This window comes from Prionailurus bengalensis, chromosome B4 (assembly GCF_016509475.1).
Source record: "Prionailurus bengalensis isolate Pbe53 chromosome B4, Fcat_Pben_1.1_paternal_pri, whole genome shotgun sequence".
NCBI classification, from domain to species: domain Eukaryota; kingdom Metazoa; phylum Chordata; class Mammalia; order Carnivora; family Felidae; genus Prionailurus; species Prionailurus bengalensis.
Genome location: NC_057358.1, coordinates 5047179 through 5060826, shown reverse-complemented (window position 1 = coordinate 5060826; position 13648 = coordinate 5047179). Strand labels below are relative to the sequence as shown.

At 41.0% G+C, this 13648-nt stretch overlaps 1 protein-coding gene across 2 annotated transcripts in view; it reads left to right on the top strand.

Moving 5' to 3' along the window:
* The window catches only part of GDI2 (GDP dissociation inhibitor 2), a 39220-nt gene that overhangs the window by 10666 nt on the left and 14906 nt on the right, over positions 1-13648 (top strand). For both annotated transcript variants that reach the window (XM_043561410.1, XM_043561409.1), the window contains exons 3-6: positions 1332-1431; positions 4806-4940; positions 12665-12863; positions 13099-13230. In XM_043561410.1, coding sequence (XP_043417345.1) covers positions 1332-1431; positions 4806-4940; positions 12665-12863; positions 13099-13230 — 566 coding nt within the window. The remainder of the gene's footprint in view (positions 1-1331; positions 1432-4805; positions 4941-12664; positions 12864-13098; positions 13231-13648) is intronic.

Genomic DNA, 13648 nt, shown 5'->3' with positions numbered 1-13648 from the left:
CCTATCAGAGGCACATAATGTCTAGATTTCCCCACTGTTCATGATGCTAAGTTTGACCCTAGTTAAGGTGATGGCCACCACATCTCTCCATTGAGAATAATCCGTAGAGTGATACGTTGGCACCATTCCTTCTACACTTAGTACGTTTATTAATCTTCAATAAGATGAGCAAGCTGCCTTTTTTCTCCCCCAGTGAATATACTCAAGGACTTGGGGATTTTTATGAGTAAATATATACCAACTTTGTCTATTCCACATTAACAATAAAATCCATGAGTTCAAATGAATATTCCCAAATTTTAGACTGAAAGCTTTTCTTTCTTTCTTTCTTTCTTTCTTTCTTTCTTTCTTTCTTTCTTTCTTTCTTTCTTTCTTTCTTTCTTTCTTTCTTTCTATGTTTATTTTTGAGAGAGAGAGTGCAAACAGGGGAGGGGCAGAGAGAGAGGGAGACACAGAATCCCAAGCAGGCTCACGGCTCCGAGCTGTTTGCACAGAGCCCAACGCGGGGCTAGAACTCACGAACTGCGAGATCATGACCTAGCCGGAAGTCGGATGCTTAATTGACTGAGCCACCCAGGCGCCCTTGAAAGCTGCTTTTTATCTAGATCTCCTACTCAACTCACTTATATACATTATAAATTAACTGGAACTAACTTTGTCTTGTTTGATTTGAAGAATCCATAATTTAGTTTTAACTCCTTACATCACTACAGAAGCAAAAATAAGCCTTTTCAGGCGCCTGGGTGGCACCAGTTGAGCATCCGACTTCAACTCAGGTCATGATCTCACGGTTTGTGGGTTTGAGCCCCACGTTAGCCCTCTCTCTGCCTCTCTCCTACTTGTGTGCGCATATGTGTGCGCTCTCTCAAAAATAAACAGTAAAGAAAAAGTAAGCCTTTTGTTAGCCTTTTATTCAGGCGAGAATGAGTTTAAGTGATTGCTACAGGAGCACCTGGGTGACTCAGTCTCATGGTTTGTGAGTTCGAGCTCAGAGCCTGCTTCAGATCCTCTCTCTGCCCCTCCCCTGCTCGTGCATGCACTCTCTCAAAAATAAATAAACATTTAAAAAAAGATTTCTACAAAGGGGTATATCTACAGAGCTATGTGTCATTGACAAGTTGTTTTGTATTATTACTTTCCTGCTAGTAAGAAATACTACCCCTGTAATATTTATCATTCCTTAGTTTAGTAATATATTTAATTTAGATGTGTATTGGAACTTCTCTAAAAATTTTATCTGATAAAAAATGACATGCCCTTGTTACATTGCATAGTTGCATAGCATAACGAAAATTTTATTACATTATGGGTAATTTTTGTTTCGGTTTTAGTTATACAAGAGATTTAAAATACCAGGAGCACCACCAGCGTCAATGGGGAGAGGAAGAGACTGGAATGTTGACTTAATTCCTAAGTTCCTTATGGCCAATGGTAAAGAATTCTAACTGAAATTTATGCCATTGAATCTGGTTTAAAAGTAGAAACTAACTCTTGACAGAGAGTATTATTCCAGGTATGTGAAAATAGATTTCGTTGAATGGCAACAGTTTGGTGAGTATAATATGGTCCATTAGAGGCATCTGGAGTCCATAAAAATGGAGGGGGAGGGTGACTCCTTTGTAGTTGGTTCTGGAGGCGCAAACTTAGGATGTGGCACAGACTCTTCTTAAGGGGCTTTGGTGATGGTCTTAGATAACTGGGCCTTCAGAAACAGGGTTTTTTCTAGTTTGGAGGCTTTTAAAACTTTTTTCTCCACATATTTTCTCATTTTTAATTAGAAGGGCAAAATTGCTATGATATTAGTGACTTTTTCTGAAATGACATCAAAACAAGTTGTTGGTGTGAAGTCTACGGCCCATGTATAAAAGTCTGAGCCACCCTTTTCCCTTTTTTGGTGTTTTATTTTTATTTTTTTGGTTTTGAATTTATATTCTACAGTTCTTTGCTTTCATTCTTTTTAAGTCCCCCCCCCCCCCCCCCCCCCCGCCCAAGTAATCTCTACTCCCAGCATGGGGCTTGAACCCACAACCCTGAGATCAAGAGTCACACATTCAGGAACACCTGGGTGGCTGAGTCAGTTAAGCATCCGACTTGGGCTCCAGTCATGATCTGGCAGCTTGTGGGGCTCTGTGCTGACATCTCAGAGCCTGGAGCCAGCTTCGGATTCTGTCTCCCTCTCTCTGCCCCTCCCCTGCTCACACTCTGTCTCTCAAAAATGAGTAAGTGTTTAAAAAAAAAAAAAATCACTCTACCGACTGAGCCAGCCAGGTGCCCCTATAGTTTCTTTTAATGGAAAGATCTTTGAATTTTCTCTGAAATTTAAAGTTACCTTTTTGAAATTCTTTTGAAGTAAATTATAAGCACTTTTCAAATTACATAAGTAATGAAATCATTTTATTAAAATTAGAAAACACAGATAAGCAGAAAGGAAGTAAAATTTATATAACCAGAATCTCACCATCTAGAATTATGGTGAATATTTTGGTAGATGACTTGCCAGGCTGTGTGTGTGTGTTGAACCTCACTGTACAGCCCTAGAAGTGTGGGGATCAAGGCAGTAAGTTCTTAAGGCTTTGATTTTCTATTGCCCACTGTGACTCTCACCAGAAGACTGTGAGGCTGCACCTTTCCTAGTACCTTTATCAGTCGTAAATATTAACTCATTTTAATTTTTGTCACTTTGTCATACCAAAAGGCAAAATAATGGATTTTTAAAAAGTATCTGAGAGTAAAATGATTTCTAGATGTTTATTGGCTTATATATATATTTTTTAAAGTTTATTTTTGAAAGAGAGAGTGCACACATGCACGCACATCACAGGGCAGGGCAGAGAGAGAGAGGGAGAGAATATCCCAAGCAGGTTCCGTGCTGTCAGTGTGGAACCCGACATGGGCTCGATCCCATAAATCATGAGATTGTGACCTGAGCCAAAATCAGGAGTCTGAAGCTTAACCTTAGGCTGAGCCACCCAGGACCCCCGACTTTCATAGTCTTTAGTGAATTGGCCAGCCTTATGCTTTGTATATTTTTCTTTTGAGGTTTTAAAATATTTCCTTATTGATATGAAAGGGCTCTTTATAAAGGCTATTGAATAAATACTCTTTTAATGAATGTTGAAGATCTCTTTTCTGGTTTGTGATTGGCTTTATATGTAATTGTGTTATAGTTTTCTTTCATACACAAGCTTTTAATTTTCATGTAGTTATATAGGTTGATCTTCTTTTTATTCTTTTTGATTTGGAAGGGTATGTTTAAAATTTTTCTCTTTACCTCAAGGTTAACAAATACTGATATTTGCTATCACTGGTTTTATAGTTTTATTTTTTCACTGTGTAAGTAAATTCACCTATTTTATAAGTTAATTTACCTGTTATCCTGTTTGAGATTAAGCCTCTTTACTTTTTTTATTATTCAGTAATCTCTACACCCAATGTGGGGCTCAAATTTGTGACCCTGAGATCAAAAGTCTCATGCTCTGCTAACTGAGCCAGCCAGGCGCCCTTTCTGTTATCCTGTTTGAGATCTAGAGATTGAGATTTATTTTTTAATTTTTATTAAAAAAAATTTTTTTAATGTTTATTTTTGACAGAGATCATGAGCGGGGGAGGGGCAGTGAGAGAGAGAGAGGGAGACACAGAATCCGAAGCAGGCTCCAGGCTCCGAGCCGTCAGCACAGAGCCCTACTTAGGGCTTGAACCCACAGATGGTGAGATCATGACCTGAGCCGAAGTCGGACGCTCAACCGACTGAGCCACCCAGTTGCCCTGAGATTTATTTTTTTAAATGATTATTCAGGGGGCCCTGGGTCACTCAGTTGGTTAAGCTTCGGCTCAAGTCATGATCTCACAGTCTGTGAGTTCGAGCCCTGCGTCGGGCTCTGTGCTGACGGCTTGGAGCCTGGAGCCTGCTTCGGATTCTGTGTCTCCCTCTCTCTCTGCCCCTCCCCTGCTCATGCTCGCTTGCTCGCTCGCTCTCTCTGTCTCTCAAAAACAAATAAACATTTAAAAAAAATCTTTAAAATGGTTATTTATTTGTCCCTCAATACCATTTATCTTTTCCACTTTTATTTGAACTTTTATAATATATTACATTTTTATATATGGGTCTCTTTTTTCCCAATTTGTGGGTTAATTAATATAACTGTACAATTTAATATTTGCTGCATAAAGCTGAAACTTTGTTTTTTGTTTTCAAAAAAAATTCTTTTGATTGTCCTGGTGTTTTTATCCTTTCGAATGAGCTTTAAAATAATTTGGTTTCTCAAAGAAGTTTGCTGTTTTTAGTATACCTAAATTTCTTTTGTTTATAGACAGGTAATATTTCAAATTGTATGCCTGGTTTATTCTTTATCTGAAACTAATGTTCATCTTATACAGATTGAATAATACAAACTGAATGGCACAAATTCTTGAAAAATTTTCCCTATTAGTTGCCTCTCTTTAAAACATAATAAGAATTTAAGGAAACTCAGACCTATTTGCAGTAGTACTCTAATTCTAAACTTCATACGTACCTCTAATAATTATTAATACAGATTTTACAAAAGCAAGTTGATAAAGTTATTAATCTTGAAGTTGTAACATTAAAAAAGATAGTTCTAAATATGCTAAGCAACAGGTATGCGTTCTGATTGTCCCATGTGGAATGTGGCATTGGAGACTTTTTTGGGCAGGAGTTATTGGACAATGTTAAGAAAAAACTAGGAGGCCATCAGTACAAGCCAACAATAAATGTACTTTTATTCCTGCTAGTTTTTGGAGGCAGTAAGATTTAAGTTACGGTTGGAATTGTGGGACTTTTCTAGGTCAGCTGGTGAAGATGCTGCTTTATACAGAGGTCACCCGCTATCTGGATTTCAAAGTGACTGAAGGGAGCTTTGTCTATAAGGGAGGAAAAATCTACAAGGTTCCTTCCACCGAAGCAGAAGCCCTGGCATCTAGTAAGTAATTTTATTTTATTTGCTCAGAATAATGAGATTTTACAATGGAAGGGAATCTTAGAGATCAAATGTAACGTCCCCTGTTCTGACACCCATCCACTCACTCGTCCAGTCAGCAGTGTTTGCTGGATGTGCGTTAAGTGCCACACACTGTTCGGGGCAGTTGCTGGATCATCAGTGAAGAGGACGTTCAAAAACCCTGCCTTTGGAAGCTCAGTGAGAGTTGAAGTGACTGTGCGTCCCATGGAGCTTGTGGCCTGTGTAGGTTCCCAGTGCTTGTTTTGTAGGAGTAGTTCGGAAGAGCTGGTGTTTTTCTGAGTGTTTCCTGTGCGCTGGGCTCTGTGCTAAACACTTCACGTTCCTTTTCTTATTTGGAAGAATCTTCTAGATGAGGGAACTCAGACCTGAGGTCAAGCAGGTAAGCAGCAGGATTAGGAAGGAAACTCTAGAGGAATCTAGAGCCTGTGAACTTAATCACAGTGCTAAGCTGACCACCTTCGCCTTACTGTCCAAACTGCTGAGAAAGAAAAGAACTTTGTTCTGGCGAAACTAATCTTCTAATTGGTGCCGTTGCTGTCCTCTGAAATCTCTTTTTTTTAGGAATTTCTGGTGAGTATGGAGTAGATTTAATTCTTTGCCCCAAATTATTTCGTCTCTTGGCTCAGCGAAAGATAGATAACCTGTTAACATTTTCTATTCCTGCCTCTCTTAAATAGCAAACACTTTCCTAAGAAAGATATTCTGTCTTTGAAGTTGGGCGCCTGGGTAGCTCAGTTGGTTAAGCATCCGACTTCGGCTCAGGTCATGATCTCGCGGTTCTTGAGTTCAACCCCATGTCAGGCACTGTGCTGACAGCTCAGAGCCTGGAGCCTGCTTCAGATTCTGTGTCTCCCTCTTTCTCTGCCTCTCCCCCACTCAACACACTGTGTCTCTCTCTCTCTCTCTCAAAAATAAACAAACATTAAACACAAATAAAAATAAAGCTGAATTGGTGGCGTAATCATGGGTTAGAAATTATTCTAAATGACAGTTTTATCTAAATAACATGTTTTCATAGAAGTAAGAGTTCAGCAGTATGAAGAGTATCTTAAAGTTTGTATTCTAAATTTTTATTCTCTCTTTGAGCTCTTACATATGTTAATTGCTTTAGTTACCTCCTTTATTGAACACAGATTGAAGGACTTACCTTCTGGCAGTTCTGTTTTTCTGATTTGATTTTTTCAAATATGTAAAAATTTATATGCCTCGAAAGTCAAAATTCAGAAGATGTATTTTAGAGTCTTCTTCTGTTCTACTCCAGTCCTTCTACCTTGATGGTCATTTTTGTTTTTGGTTTTTCTTTTTTTTCTTTCTTTTAAAGTTTATTTATTGTGAGGGGGTAGGTGGATAGAGAGTGGCGAGAATCCCAAGCAGTATCTGTGCTGTCAGTGCAGTGCCACGTGAGGCTTGAACTATGACCTCATGACCCGAGCTGAAACCAAGACTCAGATGCTCAACTCACTGAGCCACCCAGATGCCCCATTCTTTTTTTTTTTTTTTTTTTTGAGAGAGAGAAGAGAGAGCGAATGTGAACATGAGTATGAGCAGGGGACGGTCAGAGAGAGAGGGAGAGAGAATCCGTGCTGTCAGTGCAGAGTCCAACGAGGCCCTCGAACTCATGACCCTGAGATCACGACTTGAGCCGAAACCAGGAGTCAGCCGCTTAACTGACTGCGCCCCTCGGGTGCCCCTCTGGTTTATCGTTCTCCTGTTTCTTTTTCCAAAAATAAGCAAATATGTTTATGTATCTATTTTTGTGGTTGGATTTATTGAGGTATAATTTACGTACAGTAGAATATACCTGTTTTAGTATACAGTTTGATGAATTTTTACCAGATCCCTACCTTAACAGCAACTGGCTTTCTATTAATGAGTAGGATCTTGAAGTCAAAATGGCAGGCAGGAAAATACTCGGCAGGGGGGCCTGGGTGGCTCAGTCAGTTAAGTGTCCGACTTTCGCTCAGGTCATGATCTCATTGTTCCTGAGTTCGAGCCCTGCTTCGGGCTCTCTGTCAGCACAGAACCTGCCTCAGATCCTCTGTCTGCCCCCCGCCCCTCCCCCGCCAGTGCCCGCTTGCTCTCTCTCAAAAATAGACATTTAAGAAGAAAATCCTGGGCACGATGAATGGGATGAGGAAAGTTGTAGAAGTGGGGAAGTTCAGTAGAAAGATGAAAAAGAACAGTTTATCATGTTAATAGCTAATGTGTTTGGACATTATGTACAGGCATGCGCGTACCAAGTACCTCAGAGGTGTCGTCTAACTTTCTATAGCCCTTTGCTGTCACTCTGTGAGATGTGGGTGCTGTTGTCTTTATTTTACAGATGGGAAAACGATCTTTTACAGGTACACAGGTGTGAAAGAAAAGCTCGAAGTAGAGCTCATGACTGATAGAACTGGTGTGAGGCCAGATTTGTCTGACTGTCTAGGACCCTGCACTCTCAACGTATATTCTATATAGTATAAAAATACAGATTTTTAAAAGAAATTTTAACATTACCATATACTCTGTAGTCCTTTTTTTTTTTTTAATGCTAAACATTGCTAGTTTCCATCCCAGTTTTTTCTCATATAATATGCCACTCTTTGCCACTTTTCTGTGGAAATTCTGATTTGTCAAGATTAGCCTGTGTGTAATTGTGTGGCAGCCAGACTAGACAAAGTACTCCAGGTGTCGTCTGCTCGCTCAGTGTCCCTGAGACTGTTTCTTTTCTAGAGTGTGTTACTGTTAATGTCACCTGAGTTTACGTTGGCTTTTTAGGAGCCGTGTATGCTGTTCTTGTGACAGTTGATAATATCAAGTAAAACCTTAAGGTTCTAGTAAATACCTGTTGATTGGTCAAGCATTATGTTAATCAAACAGTGACATGACAGGTGTATCTTTGATTTCTGAAGTAATGTTGAACGTACGTATTCAGAAATGTTTGGAGAAGTTTTCATGAACGGCTTTGAAATGTGTCTGGCAAAGTCTTCTGTCTTCACTTAAATCTTTATTTTCACTCTTAACTGCAGCGAGCCATCTATTTATGTAGAGTACCTTCTTTTTCTTTCCTTTTTTTTTTTTTTTAATTTATCTTTAAAAAATTTTTAGAGAGGGACAGGGAGAGAGAGAACCTCACGCGGGCTCTGCCGCAGCGTGGAGCCTGACGCGGGGCTCCATCCCAGGACCCTGGGATCACGCCCTGAGCCGAAATCGAGTTGGACCCTTGATGGGCTGGGCCACCCAGGCGCCCCTCTATAGAGCACCTTTGACAGCAGATCACCTTTACCATTGCAGCGCTGAGGTGCTCTCAGGGCCGTGGCTGTCTGCAGGGGACGTGTCTGCTGTGGGACCCAGCTAGGGGTGTGGAGTGCGGGCATGTACGCCCACCGTGAGGATTCTCTGTGGTGTCCTCTACTTTAGGAGTGTTGTTTCGACGCGAACTCTACTCTCTGTCAAAAATTCTATTGAAGAATTCAGATTCTTTTTTAATGGAAATATAGTTGTCACACATCGTTGTCGTAGGCGCACAGCATAGTGATTCAGCAGGTCTGTGCTGTGCCCACCGCAAGTGCAGCCACCGCCTGTCACCGCACGGTGCTCGTACAGCACCAGTGACTCTTCCCTGGGTCGTGTCTTTCATCGCTGTGACATGTACGTTCCACAGCCGCAAGCCTGTACCTCCCAGTCACCTTCACACACTTGGCCCAGCCTCCCATCCCCTCCACCCCTGACAGCCATCAGTTTTCTGTATTTGTGGGTCCGTTTCTGCTTTTTTGTCAGTTTATTTATTTTGTTTTTTATATTCCACATATGAGGGAGATCATCCGGTATTTGTCTTTCTCTGACTTCACGTAGCATCAGACTCTCTAGGTCCGTCCATGTTGTTGCAGATGGCAGGATCTCATTGCAGTTTTGATCTGCGTGTCCCTGATGATTACTGACGTTGGGCATCTTTTCTCGTGTTTGTTTGCCATCTGTAGGTCCTTTATGGGAAAAGATCTATTCAGGTCTTGTGCCCATTTTTTATCAGAAGTTTGTTTTTTTTGTTTTTTTTTTGTTTTTTTTTGGTGTTGAGTTGTGTAAGTTCTTTATGTATTTTGGGTATTAGCCCCTTATCAGGTATATCATTTGCAAATATTTTCTCCCATTCAGTAGGTTGCCTTTTTGTTTCATTGATGGTTTCTTTCGCTGGGCGAAAGCTTTTTTATTTTGGTGAAGTCCAACGTGTAGAAAACTATTGCTATGGCTAATGTCAGTAAGAAATTACTGCCTATGTTTTCTTCTAGGAGTTTTATGGATCCCTGTCTCACGTTTAGATCTTTAATCCATTTTGAGTTTATGTTTGTGGTGGTGTTTGTGCGTGGTCCAGGTTCATTCTTCTGCGTGTTGCCGTCCCGTTTTCCCAACACCATTTGTTGAAGAGACTAGACTGTCTTCCCCCCGCTGGATATTCTTGCATCTATTGACATAGATTAGTTCTTCATAAAGGTGTGGCTTTATTTCTGTGCTCACTGTCCTGTTCCACTGATCCCTTTTTCTCTTTTTGTGCCAGTACTATACTGTTTGATTATTAGAGTTTTGTTGTAAATCTTGAAATCTAGCTTTGTCTGTCTTAAGATTGTTTTGGCTGTTCAGGGTCTTTTGTAGTTTTGTACAGATTTTAGTATTATGCTAGTTCTGTGAAAAATGCTGCTGAATTTTTGATAGGGATTTCATTGAATTTGTAGATTGCTTTGGGTAGTGTGGACACTTTAACAATATTCTTCTAATTCTCTATGATCAAATTTTATACCTGTTAGCTAATTGCAAAGCTTGTATTTATTGTCTTAAAACTGTTCTGGATATTGTAGCTTTTTGTATTTTAAAAGTCTTGATATAAGTGTAATTTTTGGAAACCTCAGCGTGAAAGGGAAAGAAAGTAAAACAGTATTTACAGTCTTTGAAATGATATTCAAACGGTATTCTGGAAACTGAGTATTCTGGAAAAGGATTTTTTTCTAACCCGCTTACGTTATGGTTGAACATTTTTTCTTATATATTGTATATCCAGTACGTGAACAAGTTGACCTCTCTTACATTTGCTCTCATCAGACATTGTGTGGATTGAGTGGGGAGCACTTCTTAATGTGCCAGGTGCCCTTCTAGGTTTCGGGCAGGGAAGGTTCAACAGAAGGGGAAAATAAAAAATACTTTGTTATTGAGCTTACATTGGGAGACAGGCTATAAATAAATAAGGCAAGTGTATCCGTTGGTGGTAATGCTGTGCAGAAAGATGAAGGGAGGTGGGGGAGGGCACAGTTTTAGTGTGATCAGGGAACGAAGGCATCGTCAGAGAAGCGGCTGCAGATTGGACTGTCTTATATTGGCTATTTTATTTTCACCCCTGACAACGAAACAGAAGTGTGGTGCTGATGTGGTCACAGGGTATTTCTTTTCAGCCTTAACTTTTACTGTATGTGCATTGTCCCGTTTTTTAATTTTATGATTTTTAAAAATTTATTCATTCTTTGTAAGTAAGCTCCACACCCAACGTGGGGCTCAGGTATGCGGCCCTAAGATCAAGGGTTGCGTGTTCTACCGACTGAGCCAGCCAGGTGCCCCTGTCCCATTAGTTTATTTTTTTATAAGTTTTATTTATTCATTTTAAGAGGGGGAAAGAGAGCGAGGGAGAGTGCCCAAGAGGGGGAGGGACAGAGAGAATCCTCAGAAGGCTCTGCACTGTCAGCGCAGAGCCTGATGTGGGGCTCCAACTCACGAACTGTGAGATCCTGACCTGAGCCGAAATCAAGAATCGGCTGCTTAATCGACTGAGCCACCCAGGCACCCCATAAGTACAATTTTAAAATGTTAAGTGTAGTCAGCTGTCATTAATAACCTCAAGCCCATTTTAATTTTTAGTTTTGTTTGTTTTGACGATAGTCTTGGGGAAAATAATACTCAAAATATCAAAATAGTACACTGTTCAATGGGAATTTATTGCTTTTATTATTTATTTATTTAAAAAAATTTTTTAACGTTTATTTTTGAGAGAGTGCGCAGGAGAGAGTGCCAGTGGGGGAGGGGCAGAGAGCGAGGGAGACCCAGAATCCGAAGCAGGCTTCAGGCTCCGAGCTGTCAGCACAGAGCCCGACGCGGGGCTTGAACTCACAAAGTGCAAGATCATGACCTGAGCTGAAGTGAGACGCTTAACCTACTGAGCCACTCAGGTGCCCCTTATTTTTTATTTTTTTAAAGATTTTATTTTTAAGTAATTTCAGTAAACTGCCTTTGCAAAACATTTTAATTTTTTTTTTTAATGTTTATTTTTGAGAGAGAGAGACATCACAAGCAGGGGAGGGGCAGAGATAGAGGGAGACACAGAATCTGAAGCAGACTCCAGGCTCTGAGCTGTCAGCACAGAGCCCGACGTGGGGCTCGAAACCACAAACCGTGAGATCGTGACCTGAGCTGAAGTCAGATGCTTAACCGACTTGAGCCACCCAGGTGCCCTGTGCAGAATGGTTAACTGTTTGATTTTAGCCCCTACCACAGACTCTGAATCTGTGTTTGGAATTTGTAGATCAGAGTCCAGTAGCTAATCCTCAGGACATTTGCCATCATGTGACTTAAGAATCCATTTCTTGGGGGCACCTCGGAGGCTCAGTCGGATGAGTTTGAGCCCCTCTCATCAGGACTGCTGTCAGCGTAGAGCCTGCTTTGGATCCTATGGCCCCCTCTCTCTCTCTGCCCCTACCCCGCTTGTGCGCTGTCAAAACTAAATAAACGTTTAAAAAAAAAAAATCTCTCTCTTACCAGGTTTCTGTGGTTTTCCAGAATATTTACTGATCATAATGTTAAAATGTGCACTCTGAAACTAGTATTTACATTTTCTTGATACTTCCCATATTTAGTTTGTGGGAAAATACCCTGCTCCTGAGTGGTATTGAACAGGTCTTCTCCAGCCTCTTGATAAAGCATTCCACACCCAGTGTGGGGTTCGATCTCACAACCCCGAGATCAAGAGCCCCACGTTCTACTGACTGAGCCTGCCAGGTGCCCGAGAGTTTATTGTTTTTTAAGGTAGCCATACATACAGTTTAGGAAAGGGGAAGAAGGCCTTGTCTTTCTAGAAGCTGTATACTCTAGAAGGAATACTGACTAGTAAGCTGAGGGTTTAGAAACTAGTAGTTCATACCTGTCTCCTCATCTTTATTTTAGTGTGAAAAGTGGCTGATTATCTAGGAGTTTATTGAAGTAAGTGATTGGCAGCATAATCATCTTTTCTGTGAAATTCTAGAGGGAATCGTAGCACACAGGATAAAGGAAGAACATTCAGAGTTTTAGGCAGCTGGCTGAGTAGAGGTCACAGTTGTCCAGAGGAGGACATTCGGGTGGATGCCCTGGTGAAGGATAGTTTTTCGGGGTCCTGTTCACCTTGTGCCTGATGAGAGACACGATTACGCATATTACCTTTAGTTAAGTACTGGTTATAATTACTTGTAATTGTAAAATTGAAGACTTAATGACTGATCTGTTGTCATTATGTCGGTCTACTTTAAAGGGTAGTGGAGGTAGAAGCCGTGTTGTCTGAGCTCCCGTGTCTTAAGTCTCACGTTGCATTAGCAGAGCCTCAGATAATAACGTGGCACGTTTCAACTTGCCTCTCACGCTCTCTTTTCCTCAGAGTCCTAGTGTCAGTGTTTGCTTTTTGACAAATTCTTTAGGCTTAATGGGACTGTTTGAAAAACGTCGCTTCAGAAAATTCCTAGTGTATGTTGCCAACTTTGACGAAAAAGATCCCAGGACTTTTGAGGGCATCGATCCTATGAAGACTGCGATGCGAGATGTGTACAAGAAATTTGACTTGGGACAAGATGTCATAGATTTTACGGGCCATGCCCTGGCACTTTACAGAACCGATGAGTAAGTTTTTTGCATTTTAGATTTGTATTTTTCTTGAAACTGTCGCTGAATTTCTCACTTCTCCAAAATGAAAATTCTAACAAAACAAAGATAACCGTGTTATATTATGAAAGCCTCTAGCTATAAATTAGTGGTATGGAAACTTTGCCGTAAAATAGGAAAGTAGGGAAATGAAATCACTTCAGAAAAAACCCTTTGAGTATTTATTTTCTAATATTTATTTCCTTATTTCTAGCTATTTAGATCAACCATGCTGTGAAACCATCAATAGGATTAAACTTTACAGCGAGTCTCTGGCAAGATACGGCAAAAGCCCGTACCTTTACCCTCTCTATGGCCTTGGAGAACTGCCCCAGGGATTTGCAAGGTGAGTGCCCGTCGCTGCCCTGATTGCCGACCCCCGGTGACTCCGGGTCCCCTCTTCAGCGGGGGTGCGTGACACGTGGTTGTGAGCGATGAGGTGAGAGGTCTGGGAGCCAGGAGATGCTTTCTATTTTTATTGTCGTAAGACTTACACATAATGAAACCGCCCATCTACAGTTAAAAAATTAGTTTGCCGTCAGACCTGTGTAACCAACGCAACAATCAAGAGAAGAAAACCTTTCGTCCGGGAAGTCCCCCTGCCGCCGCCTCACGACGGCCATCACCCCCACGCCGTGCGCTCTGTCACCGTACCTGACTTGTGCCTGTTCTGGAAGTTCATATAAAGGGAGTAACAGAATATGTACTCGCTTGTGTCTGGCTTTTGCTTCATGATCTGTCTGAGGTTCATCTGTGTCGAAGCA